This window comes from Diadema antillarum, unplaced genomic scaffold (assembly GCF_040938485.1).
Source record: "Diadema antillarum isolate AM-2024a unplaced genomic scaffold, OU_Dant_1.0 seq00000220_RagTag, whole genome shotgun sequence".
Lineage (NCBI taxonomy): Eukaryota > Metazoa > Echinodermata > Echinoidea > Diadematoida > Diadematidae > Diadema > Diadema antillarum.
In genome coordinates, this window is record NW_027271274.1 from 66,634 (window position 1) to 89,653 (window position 23,020).

General features: G+C 39.1%; 1 protein-coding gene across 1 annotated transcript in view; it reads left to right on the forward strand.

Moving 5' to 3' along the window:
* LOC139729146 (endophilin-B1-like) overlaps positions 1-22,584 on the forward strand; it is a 57,940-nt gene extending 35,356 nt beyond the window's left edge. The window contains exons 6-9 of the mRNA XM_071640075.1: positions 3,326-3,415; positions 4,460-4,560; positions 10,294-10,507; positions 22,480-22,584. Of these exons, the coding sequence (XP_071496176.1) occupies positions 3,326-3,415; positions 4,460-4,560; positions 10,294-10,507; positions 22,480-22,584 (510 nt within the window). The remainder of the gene's footprint in view (positions 1-3,325; positions 3,416-4,459; positions 4,561-10,293; positions 10,508-22,479) is intronic.
* The last annotated feature ends 436 nt before the right edge of the window (positions 22,585-23,020 follow it).

A 23,020-nucleotide genomic window follows, 5' to 3' on the forward strand; every position in this document is an offset into this window, starting at 1 on the left:
ATGAATTTTTAAAGTATCTGCGTAGTCACTGCTGAATGAGAAGACTACTATAGTGTATGATGTCATATGCGTACAACCATATAAAGAAAATAAAAAGGGAATTTCATAAAACTTTACTTTTTGAATTAAGTGCACATTTCTTCGACTTGTTACTGACATATGCTAAGGATAATATTATTCCCCCTGCCTTCTGAAAGAGAGAAGTCAAGTGTTCTTTTCTTTTACGAGAAAAGTGAGAATATGTTGAATTTTCTTTATTCTTTCTTTATATCGTTGTACTCATGTGACATCACAAGCTATAGTAGTCTTCTCATCCAGCCTTGAGTGAGCAGAAACTTCAAAAATTCATAACTTTTGAACAGATTGTCCGATTTTCCTGAAACTCTCAATGATGTGCTCTACTAATATTGCTGCATTCACTCAACCCACATGTCTATGAAGGTGAACTTGTCCTTTAAATCTTTGAAGAGGGAAGATTTTTGCAGGAACACCTACATGTGACACCCATCCAAAAAAAAAAAAAAAAAAAAGTTAATTGACATATAATGTCTCAATCCAGTGTATGCTAACAGTTTTTATAGTGGGATGGTATACAATGTAGTTTTGGTTGAGATGGGGATTCAGGTTTTAACTTTTTGCGAGATCCCTTTAATCTGGATATATAAGCAGTTGCAGTGTGCCCCTTTACAATTTGGAAATCTTTGAAACAGCGGGATGCAAGTAAATGTCATTCAGTCAGTTTAAACCTTCGCATGCTGGAATAGGGTGTGAGATGTGTTAAAGCTGTGGAAAATGATAGTATCTGGATATGAACTATAAAACATAAAGCTTGATGACCCGCATAATGTTATGCCAGTCATATGATGTTCGTCTTTGATTGATGTGATGGTTCGGTCTAATGGTGCGATCTTGTTGCACTGGCAGCATAGCAACGTTCAATAGATGGGGACAGATTTAGATAACTGTGCACTGTAGGTGTATGGGATATACAATGTATGTGGAGCTGAGGGCAGTTTTCTTTTTTGTTTTTTTGTTTTTGTTTTGTTTTTGTTTTTTTTTTGGGGGGGGGGGTAAGGGAATTGAGTGAGGGCTGTGGGGGGAGGGTTGTGTCTTCCAACAAAAATGATAAGTATGCGAAGTCACGGTTTATGATGTGTACATTTTGAGGATCCGTCACACTCTCTTCACATTTCGATGTGCAGAAGGAGCAAAGAAGCATTTATAGAGGAGATTAGAATATTTTGTTGTATTTTGTACTTCTTAGAATAAAACCATACCAAGAAAAAGAAATCAGGATCATAATCATGTATAAACACTATCCTGCTATGATGCCTGTTAACTTTCTTAATGCACAAACTTCGTAGAATTTTGATGAGGAAATACTTGCAAAATATCACTCTTTTCATGCTTTGTAATGTCCACAGTATCTAAGAATTGTTGAATGCATTGGAAGGGGGCATTTGTAGCATTAACAAACGTTGCATGCAGCTTGTACCTTGCCAGCTCAATGCATGATTAACTGGTATATTATATATCATACGGTCATTGCATACGTGATGTCAGCCTATTTTGCCTGCTGTACATTTTTCTTCCACTCTTTATAGTGTTAATGTTCTCTGATCCATTTTATATCTAACAGAGCAAACTTAGCTCAGACATGAAAAAAGGTGCATGTCTTGGTCAGCAAGTACCTTTCATGTCAAGTGTATATTCTTATATTCTTGTTCCTTTTTCAGTCTATGAATGCAGTCTACATCATTTGATTACTTTTACAAGTGTATGTTTATTATGTCTGCAGAGTACTTCTTGATATGTATTATTATATAATATTCTCAGAATCTTGCAGATATATTCAAGTTGCTTGTACCCATTACTCTGTGACCAGTTTAGAGGCAATGCTCAGTGTGGATTTTGTTTTCAGTCCATAGCCTTCAAACTTCCCTTTCTTTGCAAATTTTGTCATTATCAACATCTGCCCTTGTGATTGGTTTCTACCTTTGAATTACATTTAAGTTGTGAATACACCTTTATTTTGATATTAACTTCCCCATTATACAACATGCAGAATCTTGTGATGGAATGTGCAATTTTCTCTTGTGCCAAATGTGTGTGCCATGTGTGCTTTTGCATACCATGCAAACTTGTGTTCTCTGAGTTACTATATTTCTTGGACTGTATGATATGCTGTATAATTTCCTGGTGAAATCTTGCAAAATGTCAAGAGCTCTTTCCTCCCGTTTCTAGGGGGCATGAGGAGGGTTTGTTTATTTGTTTGTGTAGTGCCCTTTTCAGAGACCACAACTGGCAACTTTCCACATAGTATTGTAGAACTCAGTGCCAATGGTTTAAAAAGATGATGTAGCCAAAAAAAAAAAAAAAAAAGCCGCTGAAAATTGCTTATTGTGGCAAGCCAATGGAGTAAATAAAGAAATGATGTGAAACATGAACACTGATTCAGGCATACAGTGTAAAGAGTCACAAATTAGATAGAATTTGGTCAATAATGTAAATTTATCAATGACTTATCAGTAACACCAGCAGGAGTAAAATTGCCTGCATATGAACTCAAGAATCGAGTCAGAAAAAGCACCAACAAACATTTGTTTAAGAGCACTTGAATGCTTCATTGTAAAACAGCTGATGCAGTTTAGAAGTCCAACAAAGACTTGCCTGTATTATGTGTCAATGAGGGGGTAGATCTACTTTGATAGGCCTGCAGCAAATCATGAGATTTGACTTTAAACAAATGATGCACATGATATGAATTCTTTTCCACCTTGCTAAATATATCATTAATATGTAAATTTCTAAAGCTATTTTTTTTTTTCAACAGTGTTATAGCAGAATGTATATTTCAGGGAAATCATGCACAAAAAAAAAAAATCAGGAAACGTGACACAAAATACAAGCATCCATCAGTGTCTTTGGCATATATTCAAAACCTCAGTTTGGGAGTGCATTCTGTAGTATGCATACTCTATTGGCCTGTCCTATGTATAGAATTGCGTAATGTACATGGAGTTATAGCTGAAAAGCAGAAGGTCATTAATTCTTCCGGTGCCATTAAAACCCTCCTTTCTCTCAATTGGTGGTAAGTAGATTTGAATCAGCAGTGCATGGTCTTTGGAAACATTTCTAGCCAAGGTGCAGCTTTCCTCACTCCTTCATGCCCATGATGATTGATAGTCTCGCATTTTCCAGGCAGGGCATACTCTGCTCTTGGGGTATAGCCTTTGTACAAGACTTCAGCACTTAAATGAACATGATGCCAATGATATGAGTTTAACCTTTTCTTCCACTACCCCACACCACCTGTCGACTGAAGGCTGAGGCAGAGCTGCGCAAGGCACAAGCAGAGTTTGACAGGCAGTATGAGATTACAACACTTCTACTGGAGGGAATCACAAGCGCACACGTGAGTAGGGCAATAATACAGATATACTGACTGGCAGATCCAGGGAACATAAAGAATGTTCCCTCCAAAGGGTTTAGAATGCTATTTTAGGGATCTCAGTCTCCCAGAAATAGCACTGCAAGAGCCTTGAGGGTAAAATATGCTGCAGAGACTCCAACCCCAAGCACCTTCTGTTCTGGAGATTCTCCCGCCTGAAACCCCGAGCAAACGGGAGACTCCAACTTGATGTGCACAAGGCGCATATCACGAGCGCAAAGCGCAAAGTCCCTTAAGGCGGCCGGGCCCTGGAAGCTCTGGGGTTATGGATGCTCTCGTGCTATTTCAGGCGTATTTTTCAACATACAATGTTACTAAAAATCATATATTTTGGCTTGATAAAACTTCATTTCATTCTAAAAAAGTGTTTTGGCGGGAAAAAATACATCCTAGGGCGGAGACACGGAGCCAGGGCGGGAGAAATTAAATCTCAAGCGGGAGAACGGGAGATTTTGCGAAAATTGGCTTTCGGCGGGAGAGTTGGAGTCTCTGATGCTGTATCCTCCTAACAGCAAGAACCATCATCTGTTTTACTGTATGATTCAGTCAGCTAAATTACTTTGAAAATACATAATGTACATATGACTTGAATTTTTCATGATACAGAGCTTCTTTGCCGCATGACTGCCCAGCCCACATAGTTCACAGCAGTACCACTGTGGTGCCTTGTGCATGAATTGCATTCACAATTTATTACACGACACGTTCTTGTAAAATATCACAGCTGTGTACATTTGGCAAGTGTAAAACGTAATAATGTTGCTCTCCATACAAGCATCCTTTACCAATACATTGTTCAGCATAAAACCAGTAAATACTGTATTACCCAAATAAATGGGAGCATCAGTGATACTATCAACTATTGATTCATTTTCAAGAGATGTATCCCAATACCATGCAGACAAAGACAATGAAAACTGGAATGGGTGTGGTCCAAAGTGAGGGGTGTGTACTTGCACCTCTTTCGTCGCAGTCCATGAACTTTTTTTCCTCTTTCTGTCGCTGCAGTCGACGCACCTGGAGCGTCTGAAGGACTTTGTCGAGGCTCAGCAGACGTACTTTGCACAGAGCAACCAGGCTATGACAGAGCTGCAGCAGCAGCTGGGAAAGTGAGTATGGGGGTGGGGTGAGAATGATGGTGCTGACGGGTTCAAAGGTCATAGCAGGAAATGCATCCTCTATCCCAAATCATCTCAAATCAAAGTGAAAAACATCCAAATGAGAGATGTCTGAAATTATAAGGTTTTGTTTCTTTCTTGTTTTTTTTATTTTTGCATGTAGTCAGCTGTATGTTATGCAAATGCAATTTGTGTAATTCAGGGGGGGGGGGGGGGGGGGGGGGGAGTGTTCACACAAGATGCTTATGCTGGGCTGCACACTAACCCATATTTTTCCATTGGTCTGACCTGTCTGCCTGACCAGTAGGTACCCAGTTGTTCCATTTTTACTGGTCCATTCCTGAAAGAGTTACTGGTCCGACAATGATTTTTACTTGTCAGAGACCGTCGGACCAGTGCCAGTGTGCAGCATTGGCTTAAATGATTGTCCACCATCCTTACTAACTACTAGATGTCTAAAGAGTGATGTCTACAAACCATGAGGATAAATTCACCTCCTTCTCTTTCAGTGTACTTACTACTTAGAAAGTTATCTATTGGCTTCTTTTCGGGTAGCAAAAGCTTCACTTTATCATAAGTCTCATTCAAAATTCTACCCCCTGTCTCAATTTTTTCTACCAGGAACTCATAAGAAGGCAACAGAAGAAATGTTTTTGGAAATTTTTTTAGCACCCCGTATGTCTACAATGTGAATTCATGAAGCTAGTAATTCAAGATGACATGTCATGGCTATCGAGACGAAGGACTCTGTAACTAGCGAGGGGATGCATTTTGCTTGTCTTGTATCTGGTGATACTGGACCTCCAAAACACACCCATACCCAGTGTTTGGTATATGACGGTCTCTCTTGAGTAAGGTGTCCAGTACAAGTCTATGGTCAGATATGACACAGGAAAGACTTGTCTGTCCTGCGAGGATAATACATGCAATCAGTAATGAGGATCGGTGGCAGATAGAGGGAGCCAGACAGCCCAAACCTCACCTGCATGTCACAGTTTTTACATGTTGTTTTCCTGTTGAATATGTGGTTATATTTTGGTCTATCACCATGCTTAAACCTGACCGTCTCCTGCATGAGGCACAAATGTTGCAGTGCACTGTCAGTTCTTGCCCATCTTTTGTCGTATTAAACGACTCTTTCTTTTGATTACTTTGACAATTATGTGAAGCATGATTTCAGACTGAGAAATGAGACAGCATGTTTTTGAACATTGCAAGTCCAGGCCACAGCTTCTCTTGGTTATATGTGAAAAGTTTCAAACACCAGTTAATTGTCAGTGGAGGGAAAAAAAGCATTTTTGTCAAGTTATTGAAGCCTCTTGTGAGTTTGAGTATGTCTGTCTTATTGAAAAAAAAAATGGTATGCTTGATTTATTGGGTTTTTTAGTGGCAGTATTATTTTTATTTTTCTTCATGTACGACCATGATGTATGAGTCACAAGTGCCAGACCAATGAGTATCAAGATTTTGCTGAAAGAAAAACAAATACACACCATTTTTGGAGTGTATTTACAGATTGATGCTATCACAGTATAGACTAGTAGTAAAGCACTCTTGAGAGCGCAGACCTCCGCCAAGCAACTTGTTTCCACCACTGATCTTGTTCTTCCATAGAGATCAGTGATTTCCATTCATACATGCATACTGAAAATTGCCCAATTTTCTAATAAAGAAGCTTTCTGTGTATGTCATCAGCTTCCAGCTGTGCGGCGCCTGGCCTGAGCAGAGCATGCGCTCTAGTGCGCGTAGTGCAAATCTCAAATACGCGCAACCTTGAACTCCCAAGTTCATTGACCCTACCTGCCAAAATATAAAAAATCGTTCATAAAATCCATGAAAATTCCCGCATCCGCTTATGAAATGGTACCCCCTTTATCTGCACATCACAAGAATCTCTGCCATCCTTTCACAGTTATGGCTGTAATTCGATCGCTTGTATTGACATTAAGATCTTTTCTCGGCTCAATGCAATATTGCTTCGAAAGAGCTACTAGACAATGAAATGTATCGATCATTTTGTTTTTTCATTTGTTTCATAACTCGCTTAAACACTAAGAGTTGCTTTTAGGTACAAAGTGGAAACTTTTCAATCATTCTGCGATGAGCTGGGGTAAGTGTGACATGTTTCTACCACCGTGCATGGGTCACAGACGATTATAGAGGATCAGAATGATGATGGGTAGGAATCTAGTGGCCCTAGGTTTTCATTCTTCATTGGTATTCCGATTGAAAAGGTTCCTGGCTTCTCATTGGCTGTAATGTGTAGGTGTCGATCCAGTTGCCATCCAGTGATGTCATGCTGTGGGTAATATATAGTCTGATGCAGCTAGCACAGAGAGGATTATGCACAGTGGTTCTTACATCCTACACTGCATGTGAAGCAAAGGTGTAGGTGTATGAGTGGAACATGGTGGAATATCACAGACAATTGACATAGGAGATCTAAAATGCATGGACGTTGTTGACTGGGAGAGATATATGCAAACTGAATCATAAATCAGTGAAGATATGCATCGGCGGTTCACATTTGATCTTGATAGTTTACAATTTGAGCTCTTCGTAGAGAGAGATACATGTACGTACATTGCAAACAAGGCATGCATCATATCAAATATATAGCTAATTTTTCTTCAAAAGAGGGCGAGAGCTTTCGACCGTATTCCTCCAAGAATTCCATATTTGTGAAGTAATGATCAATAATTGCAATTTGTCTCAAGGCTTAACAGAATATGGACGGTGCAAAATTCATTCTTCATAGTAACAGAGTTGCCAACTGTTCCTCCTCCTTTTTTTTTTTTTTTTGCTGTGTTTAGTGCTGTTTTTACCCTAAATACCGGTACTGCAGGTTTCATGGAGAATACTGTGTGGTTTGTTTTTTTCCCCCAAATATTATTACTACACATGCTTAATGCAGGAAAGGTAAAAATAGTGTTTAAAAGAATTAAAACAATAATGTGCTTTTCCAGTCATCAGAATATTGCAATGCATTTACAAGGTTGGCAGCCCTGATGTATACATGTATGTTCATGCTGGTACAACACAGTGAAATCCTAACTTAAATAGCTCAGGAATGGTTTCTGTTGATGATCTCCAAATGGCTCCTCATCTCATTATGCATGTAGGAAATTGCTGGCACACTATTATAATGTTGTTCATCATCATCATTAGCCGCTCTTGAATATTGCCTGTCTGGTCATGGGCAAACATTGGTATAGTCATGTGACCAAGAATATTGAATGCTCACCTTGAATCCATCTTAATGGGACCCACCAACATTCAGATTACTGTAAAAGTAGAAATATTCGTGCATTTCGTGGCAACCTGAAACTAGCACGAAAATAAAAGCATGTAAATATTTTTACTTTGCCATATGTTCTAGTAGTTGAAGTCTTGATTCCGCAAAATTAAAAACATGCAAAACTCTTTTTGCCCATCTGAGCGCAAAAAATTAGTTGAGTGAAAATATCCACTTTTACAGTATTTTGATTAGTTTAGGACTGATTTATCCCCAATTTTCACGGACACGTCGCTTTGGTATTACAACAGTGTTCATGCATATGAAGTTCTCGTGATGGGAGTACAATATTGCTGTAAAGCTATTCAGGTTCATGAAAAGGAACAATTACTCTCGACCATCATCTTAATGGGCAGTTTTAAAGTCAAAATATCTCGGTTAATTCCCACAGGTAGCAAAATTATAACCAGAGTTGCACATATCTTATCTCAGTTTGGTATAGCATCTGTGAGAGCGGATTTAGGTGGTTTGAATGTTTCATGCGTAATTTAACCTTCCTACTGGTGATCAAAGTTTACAGAGATTACCCCATTGAAGACTAGTCCCAAGTATACTCAGGCAGGTGTCTATAGGAAATGTGTAATAGCAAAATCAGCTTGTTATCAATGGGTTAATTAAAACCTTTTTCATTGAAGTGTCAATCCCCGCAACTGCAAGTCAACTAACCCTTTCTTTTCCGAGGACTATGGACATTTGATTCAATGCTATGGGATTTTTGTGTGTGTGCCAATTTGCACTGACAGTGCACAAAGGTTGGCATCCTGACATCGGAGTGCACATTATGTAACCAAACACCTCTTCATTATCATATCAAAATATCCTCTTCTCAGTTTTCTTGAAAGTGAGTGTGTGCTAGTCGTAGCAACCCCTAAAGGGGGTTGAGCCGAGATACTGACCCACATATGGCAGGTTTTGTTTTAGGCAGCAAGATGGCTTTTTTTTCCTTTCTTTCATCTTCAGATGAAAGCGGACATGCGATGAGTTGATTCAGTCATTCAAGGGGTTGAGCGAGTTCAATGAATTGTGCATCTTGGCATACAACGTAGGACTGAATGGTTCCTGGTTCAGATATCCAGAGAGATATTTGAGCCACTTGCTTTTAATAGTTTGATGTGCCCTTCCTTTTCGTAGAGATGAAAAACCCTTTGTCCATCCAGTATCCTTGTTAGTCAGAAAGTGAAAATTGGATCACTAAGGAAAGACTCATGTTGGTTCTTATGGAGATAAGACCCCTATTGCCTTAGGGACTTGCAGTATCAATTATAGTATGTTACTGCGAATATCATGGCATTAGCCAATCGTGCTTGCAGGGTTTTGGCTGATTGCCTGTGTACCATGGTAGTTGCTATTTAGGAAGGCTGTTAATTAGAATAAGTGGTTCATGCTGTACATGAATGCTCAGAGTGAAAACCAAATGAAACATTCAGTAGGCCTACTGTAATACATTGTACACACACACAGAGAGACACACACTCACATATTGGAAATACATATATGCTTTTGTCCCAGTCTCTTATGACAAAACCAGATGAAACATTGAGTGGGCACATGTACACATATTGAAAACACATGGGCTTTTTTGTCCATGTCTCGCTTACTGTATAAGTGGAAAATTTCGTGGTGTTGAAATTTGTGCACATTTCGTGCAACCAGAAGCTAGCGTGAAAATAAAAGCATGCACAGATGTTTGCATGCCATATGTTTCTATGGTCTCGATCATCGAGTGATCATTCTGGGCTGATGGTTATGTTGAATATTAGTTTGAGTTTATATGGAGACTTAAAGATACCTGATTTACTTGTTTTTTCCTCATGTTTTAGCAGTTGCATTAAGAATTTTAAGATAATCATATAGAGTGTTAAGTCTAGGGCAGACTCAATAGTGTGATTTTCTGCACTCATGCAGTTCAATTTGATTCACAATTTGAACATTCTTATCTGTCGAACTCAGTTACCAGTTTACCAGTTTTTCCTTTTACACAGGTTTTTCCCCACATAACACTTGTAAAAACAAAGTTAAAATGTACATCTGTTTGTCAGCCTGTACGCTGCAACCCATCATTAAACTCACATCACCATGTGAAAAACAAAATCATATCATGTGTGTATGTCTCTACAGATGAATACACTGAAAGCGTTGTACCTTCTCCATGCTGCCTTGTGTGCATATCACTTTATATTTGGAATGCAAAATGAATGAAATGTCATGCAGTAGCCCATATGCTCCTCCAATCCAACAGCCACCCCCCCCCCCCCTAAAAAAAAAGAGCATGCCTGCAAAGGGGAAATTTGGCCATGCCTTCTTCCAATATCTCTGGTGTTGGGTCTTTTGGGGACACTTGTGAGTATTTATGCGCTGAGCATTTGTAAGCATGTCCATCTCTCTCTCTATTATCTGTGGCCCCGCCCACCCTTTCTCACCTCCCTCAGTATTCCAGGCTCCATGGGTAGCATCAGGCCACCCCGGCCCGCCTCCGGCCCCCTGCAGGGTGGAGGCGGGGCCATCCCGGTCCCCACGGCCCCGCCCCTCGACACAGTGCTTCCGGAGGACAAGTCGCGGCCGCAGAACGGCGTGCGCAAGGCCAAGGTCCTGTACGATTACGATGCCGGGGACGATTCCGAGTTGTCTGTTCTTGCCGACGAGGTATGAGAGCATTGAACCAAGACTAACCATGATTGCTAACACCCCTTGCATTTGAATGCATCGCTTACATTTTCCCTTGACCATGCATTGTACCATATAACACAACAGTCATGCTAACCTTTTACCAGAGTTAAGACTTCAGTGTCTCTTTTTACCATAGTGGATTATCTCTAGAAGAGTAACCTGTACCCTAAAATAAAGTTTTTTAACATGAAAAATAGCAGTGAGACAAATTCAAAAGACTGGTGGCAATTTTGGTTATTCGGCAGAAATTGAAGGACAACCCTTTTGATGTCACCCTATCATGGCATTCTTCTAGCACCTCAGATGCAAAAATATACAATATGACCATGAAAGTGCTAGTGATATATTTCATATTTACTATTGGCATGATGAGAAAAAAAAAAGTGTCTTCTTCACCTTTTGTTAAGAATAACATATTTTCACGTAATGGAGCTCACAGTATTTTACGGCTTTTTCAATTTTTTAAATTTCTCCCAAGAATTAACTTTCATGACATCTTTTCATTCTTTTCATATGTGCAATTTTTCTTTGATCAGCCCAGACTTCATGCATTCCACAAAAAGGATGTCTATAAATCTTAATTGTGCTTGGGAGTCCATGTGATTTAAATCCAGACAGAAATTATCAAATAGAATCCATCTTTTTTTAAATTTCTTTTGAAATTCCCTGGCCATGTAATTCTGTAGAGTAGACATGTTCTCTTGTCAACAGCAATACCTCTTTTTTATATTGGGATATAAATTCCCTTAATACCAATCAAACAAGGTGTTATTCTTCAGTACCTTCCCCACCGCCAAATAATAGTGATGTCCTCAGCCAGTAGTCTCTTGACAAAAAAGTAATGAGTTCCCTTGTGGAAACTTCATGCTCTGTATTGTTCATGAATTTAATTTAAAGGGAAATAATCTGCTCTTGACTGTTGGGCAGAGTTGTAGACACTATACCAAAGTAAAGGCTGTCACAGTTGAATGGTGGTGATACATAGCTAGTTGATGATGAAAAAGCCCTTTTGTAATCAGCACACCATCTGTCCCCTTGACTACACATAATGAAAGGCTTGCCTAACCTAGCAGTGGCTATAGTAGGCAAATAGGCCCTTAGCAATGTATGCAACAGGTGCCAAAGTAGCTTACTGCAAGGGGTTTTTAAAGGGGATATCTCAAGAGAAGTAGATTCGATTTATTTTAGAGGATGTCACTTTCATTAGATTATTTATGCACACACACACAATTGCAGACTAAAACACACATACTCTCTCTCTCTCTCTCACACACACACACACACACACACACACACACGCACACATCTGTATGAGAAAGCTTTCATTGCTCATTGCTCATGAAGATAGCCCCTTCTACAACATTCCCTCTTCCCCTCCTTTTTCCCCCATCCCCTCTTCCCCTCCTTTCTCCCCCACCCCTTCTTCCTGACCCCTTCTTCACGACCCTTCCTCCCCCACCCATTCTCCCCACCCCTTCTTCCCCACCCCTTCTCCCCCACCCCTTCTTCCCCATCCCTTCTTCCCTATCCCATCTCCCCCACCCCTTCTCCCCCACCCCTTCTACCCTACCACTTCTTCTCCACCCCATCTGCCCCATCCCTTCTACCTCACTCCTTCTTCCATCAATCCTTCTTCCCTATCCCTTTTCCCCCACCCTCCTTTCTCACCCCTTCTCCCCTACCCCTTCTACCCTGCCCCTTTTCCCTCCCCCTTCTCTCACATCCCTTCCAACAGCATTTCACAAAGCCTGGATGTGCCAGTGCACAAACTCTTACAGTATAGATATATGTAGCCAACATCCCCTACCAAGCAAAGGCGTGGCACGTAACTTGATAATGTAGCATGCCCAAATCTGATGGTAGTTTGTGCTTTTGTGACACCTTCTAGCATTTTTGTTAGGCTCCGTTCTTAGTGTTGATTTCAGTCATGCACTTGTGTTTCTCTACACAATCTCTGCTATCCCTTATCCCAACGTTGTTTTTGTTGTTTTGTGTTTGTTTGTTTTTTGTATGTGTTTTTTTTTTTGGGGGGGGAGGGTATGTTTGGGTTGTTGTTGTCGTTTTTTTTTTTCAACTAAGTGTTAGAACTTTTAACTCATATATCATCATTTCCCATGCCCATTTACTCAGACCTTAAACTTAAATTTTTGTAGGTGGAATAGCCAAATTCTTAATTTGATTTCATTGTGTTACTGTTTGAGAGTTTACTCTTTGCATTAGTTTCCATGTGGTCGATGGGGTACTGTGGTATATACTGTAAGACTTTAAAACAAGTCCAGAGTTCAAATCCCACCAAGTGCCAATGGAATAGTAATGATAGGGCACTTGGGTAGGGGGGGGGGGGTGGGAACCAGTGTTATCACTGAAAAGATTAGCTACCCTGGATAGATGAGGCCATGTTAGTTTTAAAATTTGCCCAATTGTAATTCCATCAAGAGTTACAGAGTGCTTTCTTCTTCTTTTTTTCTTCCAAAGTCAATTGAAATTCTTGACCAATACAAAGATTAAACCTTCTTAAGATACAGTTGCAGAATGAATGTTCATTTCTCGCCTCAGAATTCTATGGTTTGATATCTCCAAACTAGAGGAATTCAGTCAGTAGGACTATATGATGAGATTCTACATATCATTTTTAGCCTTTTCCCATGTCATCATTGGGGTATTTTGTTTCATACTAATTATACTTGACTAGAAAATTATCATTTCCATGTTATAATCGATATTAATTCATTTAGATAGTTGCGTAGTCTCGTAACAACTAATTTGAATCTTTTTCAAGTTAGAATGTAAAGTTTGTGTCTTTTTAAAAATTAGTTTGAATTTGCAATTGTTGATTTGTCAGTAGAGTCATGTGAATATTTCAGCCATCTGCAAAGTGCATTTTTAGGTTGACCAAATATCTAAACAGTAGAGCAAATTGGTCACAAAACCATTTTCTTCTTCCGTTGCAGGCTATAAGTATTCCTAAAGCTGGTATCTCACTGAGCGGCGAACGTTTGCGAACGTAGCGAATTTGAGATTCGCCAACTTTTCTGACGAATGTTTGCGAAAAATCAAAGTTCGCTTCTGCCATTAGCGACAGTTAGCGACTTTTAGCGATGTTTAGCGACAATTAGCAACACTTTAGCGAATGTTTGCGAAAGTGTTTGCGAACACAGGTGGCGACTATTAGCGAATGTTAGCAAATGTTAGCGACAATTTTGCAAACGTTAGCGACAATTTTGCAAATGTTAGCGACAGTTTTGCAAATATTAGCAACTGTTTGCAAATCCTTTGCGACAATTTTGCGAATGTTCTTGGACCTAGAAAAGAACCAGGCGATTGTGTATAGTAAGACCCATAAAACGACATAAAACCTTCCACTGAATTCAGATCTCTTGTGACAACCGTTCAAGATGGATTTCCAGGATATGGAAAGAAATTTCTGCCAAGAAGAGGCTCAAGGTGTTGCTATCCTTGAAGAGCTGCTTTGTCAGGCTGCTGCTACAGCTATTCTCTCTAAAAAAGAAAGAGTGAAAATGTTCACTCTTGAAGAAGTGAATAACAGAAAAGAGTGAGTTTCAAGTGAAATTAGAGTGATTTTGGACTGAAAATGCTCATTTTCACTCATTTTGGAGTAACTTCAGGGATCGCTCCAAAGATTTTCGAGTGATCCCTGAGGTCACTCCAAAATGAGTGAAAATAGATATTTTCACTCAAAATTCACTCCAATTTTACTCAAAACTCACTCTTTTCTGTAATTCACTCCTTCAAGAGTGAACATTTTCACTCTTTCTTTTTTAGAGAGTTGTGCAGCATAAGAGAAATAAAATAAAGAAAAACAAGAAATGAAGAAGAAAAGAAAGAGAGTCAGAGAGTGCTTATGTTGCAGAGGACAGACTTTAGTCAATATGGAAAGCTTTTGAAGCAATTACAATCATGATGGAGATGTCAAGAGCTTCAAGAACTTTCTTAGAGAGGAACCTAGTTTGTCTGTTTCAGAAGCTTTTATATAGGAACCATGTGGTTACTTGTTCGCTAGCAGTGGCGAATCCTATAAAAACGTTAGCGACACCGTATTACGACCGTTTGCGAATTCTTACGAGAGTTTTGCGAATGTTTGCGAATGTTTGCAACTGTTTGCGAAAATACAAATTCGCAAAGGTTCGCAAAGAAATTTTGAACATGTTCAAAATTTCTTTGCGACAAGAAAAACTGTTTGCGACAATAAAAACCGTTTGCGAACTTTCTTGCGAATGTTAACGAACCTTTTTGCAACCGTTTACGAACCCTGGCGAATTCCCAAATTCGCTACGTTCGCAAACGTTCGCCGCTCAGTGAGATACCCCCTTAACAAGGCCCAGAAAGTTGAAATTGCACAATGGACAAAATTTGTTCCTCATTCGTAAAACATACCGCCGTGTGAATGGCAGAATATTGTTAACACACTTAGCCCTGCACGTCGCAGAATGTTGTTAACCCTATGGGCACTCCCACAGCCTAGCAACAATCTGCTATGCACAGAGAAACATGTTAACAAGAATCTGTCATGTGCACCGACAATACTTTTTCAATTCCCGATAGGATGTGGAAATAGTTGTAAAGCTGGGGTGAGGGAGTTTCAGATAGAAATGGGCTCACCTTAGCTGAGATGGTAAAAAAAAAATGGATTAATTGGAGTAGAGAAATACTACCTTTTTTTAAGATTCTGGCATCAGGTGAAGACTATGTTGGCCCAATTAAATTGATTTTCATTAGTTGTCCACATTCATACATATGCAAACATACAAACATATGTTTGAACATGTGGTATATGTACATTTCTATCTGTATACATACATGGACATACTTTCATTTACCAATATTTGTTCATACTGTACACACATATCTTGTACATACATAGAACATTGCACATGACTACATGTACATACATGCTGTACATACATACATAACTGCATCCATTCATTCATTCATTCATTCATTCATTCATTCATTCATTCATTCACTCATTCATTCATTCACTCACTCACTCATTGCGTACATTCACACGTACATGTATACATACATACATTGTACAATGTCCATACATACATAAATGCATGCATACATCACTCGTCAAATGTTGCCCGACCGAGTAAGAAAAAAAAAAGAAATGCTACATGGATCTATATTGCACTTGGTATGACAATTTCCACATTTGACTTAAATTCAAACTAAACTGCAAGTTATTTTGTTCACTCTTTCTCCATGAGCAAACCAAGAAAACTTGTCTGTTTTGCATGCATTTGTCATCTTCCCAGTCAGAAGAATATACAGTCTTTCAAGCGGAGAAACCTTCCTAGGCCCAATTTGAGAACTCTTCCAGCCAAGAAATGTAAATTATTCCTCTTTGTAACTCTGTTGCTTTTTGCAGTTTATCAAATATAAAATTTATAGTAACTAAACACATGTACAGGAAAGAGAAAATGCTGAGTTTAAGCACTTGCCTATAATAGCAAATTACACTAATTTAGCAAAGCATTAATGTGGTGGTTTCTGATGGATGCACTTTACTAACAATCCCATAATGTGAAGGACAAACTCTATGCTTGAATGTGCTCTGCTGCTATTTCTCATTCCAGAGGCCATTAAACTTTAACTATAACCTTTTCCAGTTAAAGTGTAATTCCACACCAAATTCGAGGCGACATTGTCGAATGAAGTAACGTCAACTGAACAGAATTGTAAAAGTTTCATCATAGTCAAACATAAACTCAAAATTTTAAATTAATGATTCTTGATATATGATACATGTCTGATTTCAATGAAACTCTTAAAATTGTGTTCATGTGATTTTACCATCTTCGTTACACTGGACTCCAATGCTGTACAGTGTTGAATTGTACTAAAAGGGGAAATGTATACATGTGTCACATTATACAGAAATTCAGAATACATTTTTTCCCTTGTTACATCAAAGCACTCCGGTTCAATGATGTTTGCTCCTGCAACAATTGCTCCCACAAAATATCTGCACACTAAGCCAAATGTAAAGTCTACCCACAATCATAAGCTGAACCGTCATTCTATTAAATCCTCACATCAAACTAAACCTAAAACCCTATCACAACCCTCACTCTAACCCAAAGACCTTGGAGAAAATAAGACTGGATTGATTGTCGCAGGAGCAAATGTTGTATCACCCTGCCATTTAACTGGAGAAATGTGTTCTAAGATTTTATGCTTCCAGTGTAAACCCCTTGATTTTCATCCAGTTTTGGTTAAAATAGAAATGGAAATATCAATTTCATTTCAATCAATATTTCTTCATGGAAGACTCTCTAAAAGAAAAATGAATAAATGAATAAAAAAACTTTAATTTAGATGAAAGAAAGCTACTCAACATTTCCTAAATGATCTTTTGAAGTTATTTTTCTCAAAATTTGCTGTCATCATGGATTTGCCCATGGAATGTATGTGGTTCTGAAAGGTTCCTATGTTGCCATAACTTCTTTGGATGGGGAGGGGAGGGTTATGTTCAGATGTATAATGTGACTTGGGCAATAATGCCTGCATTTCCTTCAGTAATATTTCATTAAAATCTGAATGAATATTCAAAAATTACTTGAGAGTTGTTACTTGCTCCCAAAACCAATTATCCCTCATTCACCCTCCCCCCCCCCCCCCACCCGTCCCCCTCCTCTGCCCTTCCCCCTCCTGGATGCACTTCACCCTCCTCCACCCTCATCCTCCTCTGCCCTTCCCTTTCAACCCTACCCCCTCCTCTGCTCTCCCCTTCTCCACCCTTCTCCTCTCCCACTCTTCCCTCTTCCCGCCATCTTGTTTTTGTTTTTGTTTTTGTTTAAGCATTAGATTGTTAGTCATTGGGATAGATGCAGGAAATACTACTATTGTGTATATAGTTCTATCAATGGAATTGCACCCAATAACCTTTGCTTTATTCAGCTTACGGAAAAAAAAAATAAGCATGAAAAGTTAACTTTAATAGTTTGCAAACCAACCCTAACTGCTGCCTTTGCTACATGTACCTATCAAGCTTATCAGCTATCACAATTTTTCTTCTCTTTTTCTTCTAAAACTGTACTCATCAGCAGCACTTTGATGGTGACTTCGTCCGTGTCAATGAAGTTTTACTAGTTTTAACATTGTTGATGCTGCTTCATACCAGTCTAGGCTTTTAGTGTCTTCATCATTCACTCACCCTAAATTCTACTAACATGGGATTAGTCTGATGAAAAACTGAGCTTTTTGAAGTAAGCCATGTATGATTACTTCCTATGTCTTCTTCTTTGTGTGATGGAGTATAATTCTGTTGTAAATACAATAGATTAATATTCTTATTATTGAAGTTTAATTACTGTATATGCAGGTTTTTTTTTAAAATTCCCTTGACTATTCATAGCAATATTCCTTCTCAGCAATCAAAGTGTGAGGTTGTTTTAATCCATTCATACACCATGTAATATGATTTTTATCCTCAGATATTATTATGCGACATACTTCAATAGTTCTTGTCGATGCCTCTATGTGTAATGTTTTGTCCCATATACTCTAGGTCAAGTATGTGAAAAATGCATTAGGGATGAATTAACTTGTGAGATAAGCTTACCAGCTGACAAGTAATACCACACCCTACAGCATGGGCAGCGGGGAATGTCCCAATCAAAAAGAAGTACCAATTAATACTCTCATATGTTAGACTTAAAAGCAACATGACCCAGGCTCCATGAAATCATGAAATCAAACATGAGTCTCTGAATACTCAATCCTGATTGACCGATACCTGATTTACGTTTAATTTCCTGTCAATATGATCGCCCTTGACTTCAGTGATGTTCATCGTGAACTGTATGACATGTTCAAATACACAGACAGAGAATATTTCAAGGAAAAGAGTTGTGATTGTGTGTGTGTTTCATCCTTCCCTTTTGTTGCTGCACAAACACTAAAAGAATGCACGTACCTGTGTAATAACGAATTAGCATTGTTTTGTGCTTGGAATTTCTTGACTAGCATGTGATGAAAGAAATTAGGTACATAACGATAACAGATGGGTCCACAGTATCCTACCTTATTTTGGCCATGAACTGTGTGTGCATGTGTTTAAGTCTGTCTGTCTGTCTGTGAATTTATGTCTGTATGTCTGAGTATCTCTGCATATAGAATGGCTACCATCTTGTATGTGAATGCTGCCAGACCACCTTGACACAGTTTACAGATTGTATCATAAGGCGCATTCACACACAGGAATTATCAGTTTTTGCATTGTGGTGCAAAGATCAATTCTGTTTGTCACCATTTACATGTGGCAGAAGAAAAAAAAAATCATTCCACTGCCAGTGAAGGGCTTTGAATTTACGGACTATGCATTCCTAGGCAAGTTGCACGATGGGATTGAAATAAATCAATGTTTTTTTTTTGTCTCGCCCACCGGAGGTGAAGGCGAGACTAAGGGATCCAAATGGCGTCCGTCCGTCGTCCGTCCGTCGTCCGTCCGTCGTCTGTCCGTCGTCCGTCGTCCGTCACAAATGTTAAAGTTTACCTGCAAGACTCTCTTATGATGCATAACTTGGCAACTGTTACAGCAATGGCAGCCATACTTGGGTGATAGAAGCACTAGGGGTATCTTCATTTATGGTGTTGTCGGAGGTCATGTGATGATGTCAAAGGTCATTTGAGGTCATATATTAAAGAGTATGTGCAAGACTCTCTTTTCTATGTTAAAGTTTACCTGCAAGACTCTCTTTTGACAAATAACTTCACATAAGTTGCTTGGATTACAACCTAACTTGGGTCATAGATGCACTGGGGGTACCTTCATGTTATGGTGCCGTTGGAGGTCACAGGATAAGGTCAAAGGTCATTTGAGGTCATACGTTAAAGTTTACTTGCAAGACTCTCTTATCACACGTAACTCGACACATGTTGCTACAATGGCAATCAAACTTGGGTGATGGTAGATTTCTCTTGGGAAGTTGAAGGTGACCACAAGGTCAAAGGTTACAGACAGGGGTCAACGAACTTTTAGGGCCCAATGTTGAGTTTTTAGTCCGCATTTCGTTTATGGCTCATAACTTTTGCTCCCTTTGTCCTTTTGTGACCAAACTTGGATGGAAGATGTCCCTTGGGGAGTTGAAGGTCGTCACAAGGTCAAAGGTCACAGACAGGGGTCAACAAACTTTTAGGGCCCAATGTTATGTATTTAGGGCGCGTTTTGATTGTGGCTCATAACTTTTGATCCCTATGTCAGTTTGTAACCAAACTTGGACAGTAGATGTCCCTTGGGGAGTTGAAGGTCATCACAAGGTCAAAGGTCACAGAAAGGGGTCAACAAATTTTTAGGGCCCAATGTTAAGTTTTTATGGCGTGTTTCGATTATGGCTCATTACTTTTGATCCCTTTGTCCGTTTGTGACCAAACTTGGATGGTAAATGTCCCCTAGGGCATTGAAGGTCACCACAAGGTCAAAGGACATAGGCAGGTCAATTAACTTCTGGGAGTTATAAAAAATATTAATTCCTTGTACGCGAATGGGCGAGACACAACTTGGCGATTGCCTTGTTTCACACATGCAGGGAAATTATTGCAAGGGTTTAGAAAAAAATTGACTAATTTTCATATTACAATCCATATCATAAGAGGTAAATTTTTTTGTGTCCACACACAAGAATTAATGGTTGTCACATTGTGTTTCATAGATTGATTTACAAAAAACAAACAAACAAACAAACAAATAAATAAACATTAATTCTGTGTGTGTGTGTGTGTGTGTATGTGTGTGTGTGAATACAGAGAGAATGGCAAAGTGTTCTCCTGTCATTATGAATCAGTGTACAATTTGAGGCACCAGAAAATGCCTTGTCATAAATCTAATTAATTTTCACACTGTTTATACACTGACCCTATACTACATCACACCATAGACCTACTATTAATGAATGGACTTCCAACAAATCCATCCACTTTGAAGTACGCGATCTGCCACTGCCTGATTATGCGCATCTTAATGAGTACATAGACATGTCTCGAAAATGATGAGTGCATAATCATTCATCATCACTGACTAAAGAACTTTTTCCCTAATTTTTATTTTGCTGATGCACCTTTTCAGACGGAAACGTCTGTGAATAAATGGCGATTATGAGAAGAAGCAAAACTCAGAATGTGACTAATTTAGTGTCATTTGATTGGAAAATACTGATTCGCTCACTATCGCTCACACATGCAGAGAATGTCATATTTAATGGGGGGAAATGAAAGCTATGGTTTCAGTTACCATTGGGGAAGTGTAGGTTTGTGGTACCATTAATGTACTGTGTACTGTGATGAAGTGGCATCCATGCAATTCTAGCTATCTTGATGTCAGTTTCAATGATTCTCCCGGACATCGTCACTGATCTGTTAACAAGTAACCCACTCTTTTGTGAGCACTGTGACAGCAAAATTGCTGCAAAGGTAGCATATTGGTATCACAAATGGCAAAAATGTTTGAAAGTACACTGTGCTGCTAGACATAGGAACTCATTAAGAAGTGAAAGATTCCCAGTATTCTCCATTTTGTTCCCATATTATGTCTCTGGTTGTATGGCATTTCCTTATCCCTGCGTGATCTGAAAGCGTTCGTTGTCAATAAAGTTAATGAGGTGTACCGGTACGCCAACAAATGTTGTGTGCTGTGGTGTGCGTACTATTCTTGCTGTCATTTCAGAAAGTGGGTAGCCTCTTATTTCTGTCTGGGGTCTCAAGCGTCCTTACGCAAGAAAAAGCTTCTGTCTTTGCTTTCATTGCTGTTGAAATAAGATATAACTTGCTGAATAGCGTTCCTAGACGATTGTGGAGCAGTTGATCGCTCACAACCATACAGCACTTGACAGTGCAAATGGCGGTTTAACAGAAATTTCCCTACATCTGAATTGCGGGTAAATATGGCATCACTGGGTTGCTGCTTGAAACGTGCTAAGGTGGTACTCTGTTTATTTTTCCATGAGAAGGGTACATACAGCTGTGTTTATTGTCTGTGTTCCGTTGACAATCATGTGATGGTGCAGCTGTAGTCTGCAGCACCGCCTGTAGGTGATTACAGTGACCGGCCACCTAAATGCGCCAAAATATACACTAGACATCAGATAATGGGGGGATTTTGCTTCAGCGGCCTCTGTTTGTGCCAGCTTTGGTTTGTCATACATGTATTCAAATATAATTCATGTATCATTGTGCTGCCTCCAAAAGTAATAACATCTGCTTGTTGTGTTTAAAGTTGTGATATTACCTGCAACAGTGATGCCTATATTGAATTTGTAGTAACTGTAGTTAATCATCATAATATATTCATTATAACAATGAAAAAAAAGTCATTTTACTCTCACTATCATCACTAGTATCATTACTCATAGCAGTTACTTCTATTTGAAATTACAGCATTGTTTAATCCCCCTTTGTTGTTAATCATATCATTGTCTGTAATTTACAATGCATTATCTTCATCACTAATGTCATAATCATCACCATCATTAATAACATTATCATCATCATCATCATCATCCCTCCTTCTCCTCCTCCTCCTCATCATCATCATCATTGTCATCACTGATGTCATCATCACCATCATCAATAACATTATCATCATCATCCCCTCTTTCTCTTCCTCCTCCTCCTCCTCCTCATCAATGTCATCACTGATGTCATCATCATCAATATAATCATCATTTTTATCATCATCATTATCATCATCATTATTGTCATCATCATCATCATCTCCTCCCCCTCCTCCTCCTCCTCCTCCTCATCATCATCATCATCATCATCATCATCATCATCATCATTATCATCATCATCATCCTCGTCATCATCCTCGTCATCATTGTCTTCATCCTCCTCATTGTCATCATCTATCATCTAGTGATCATACCTAATGATAATCATCATCTCTGTCTATTCATCTGTATTTACTTTTTTGTTTTATTTTCCAGGTCATAACTGTGTACAGCCTGCCAGGTATGGATCCCGACTGGATGATGGGGGAGAGAGGGTCACAGCGTGGGCGGGTCCCTCTCACCTACATTGAGCTCCTGTGAGATGATAACAACAGTGTAATATAACCAGTGCATATAAATAGATAATTATGAATATATATAATGATAACATAGTTACACATTCACTCCCCTCTTCTTTGTCGTTGAGCAACTTCAACTCTTGGACAGACTTAGACATTCATCTGTAGTGATGAATATATCTGTTGATTGCTTCTGTGTAGATGTCAAATATACAAATTTACCTTTTCAAAAAATTTGTGTCTGTCAGTGCCATGGCCTTTTTCGCTGGTAGGACGCGATTATGACCTTGACAGTGTTTTGAGTAACAATCTGGTCATGGTCGTTTGTACATTTCTATCAACTCTTGCCGCCATTGCTGGTAGCGATTTCAAAAAGCCACGATGTAAATCGCTTCCCAGACATCTCTTTCAAACTGTTGAGATTCCTGCTCGATACCAGCTCCCCCAGCTCAGGTTTA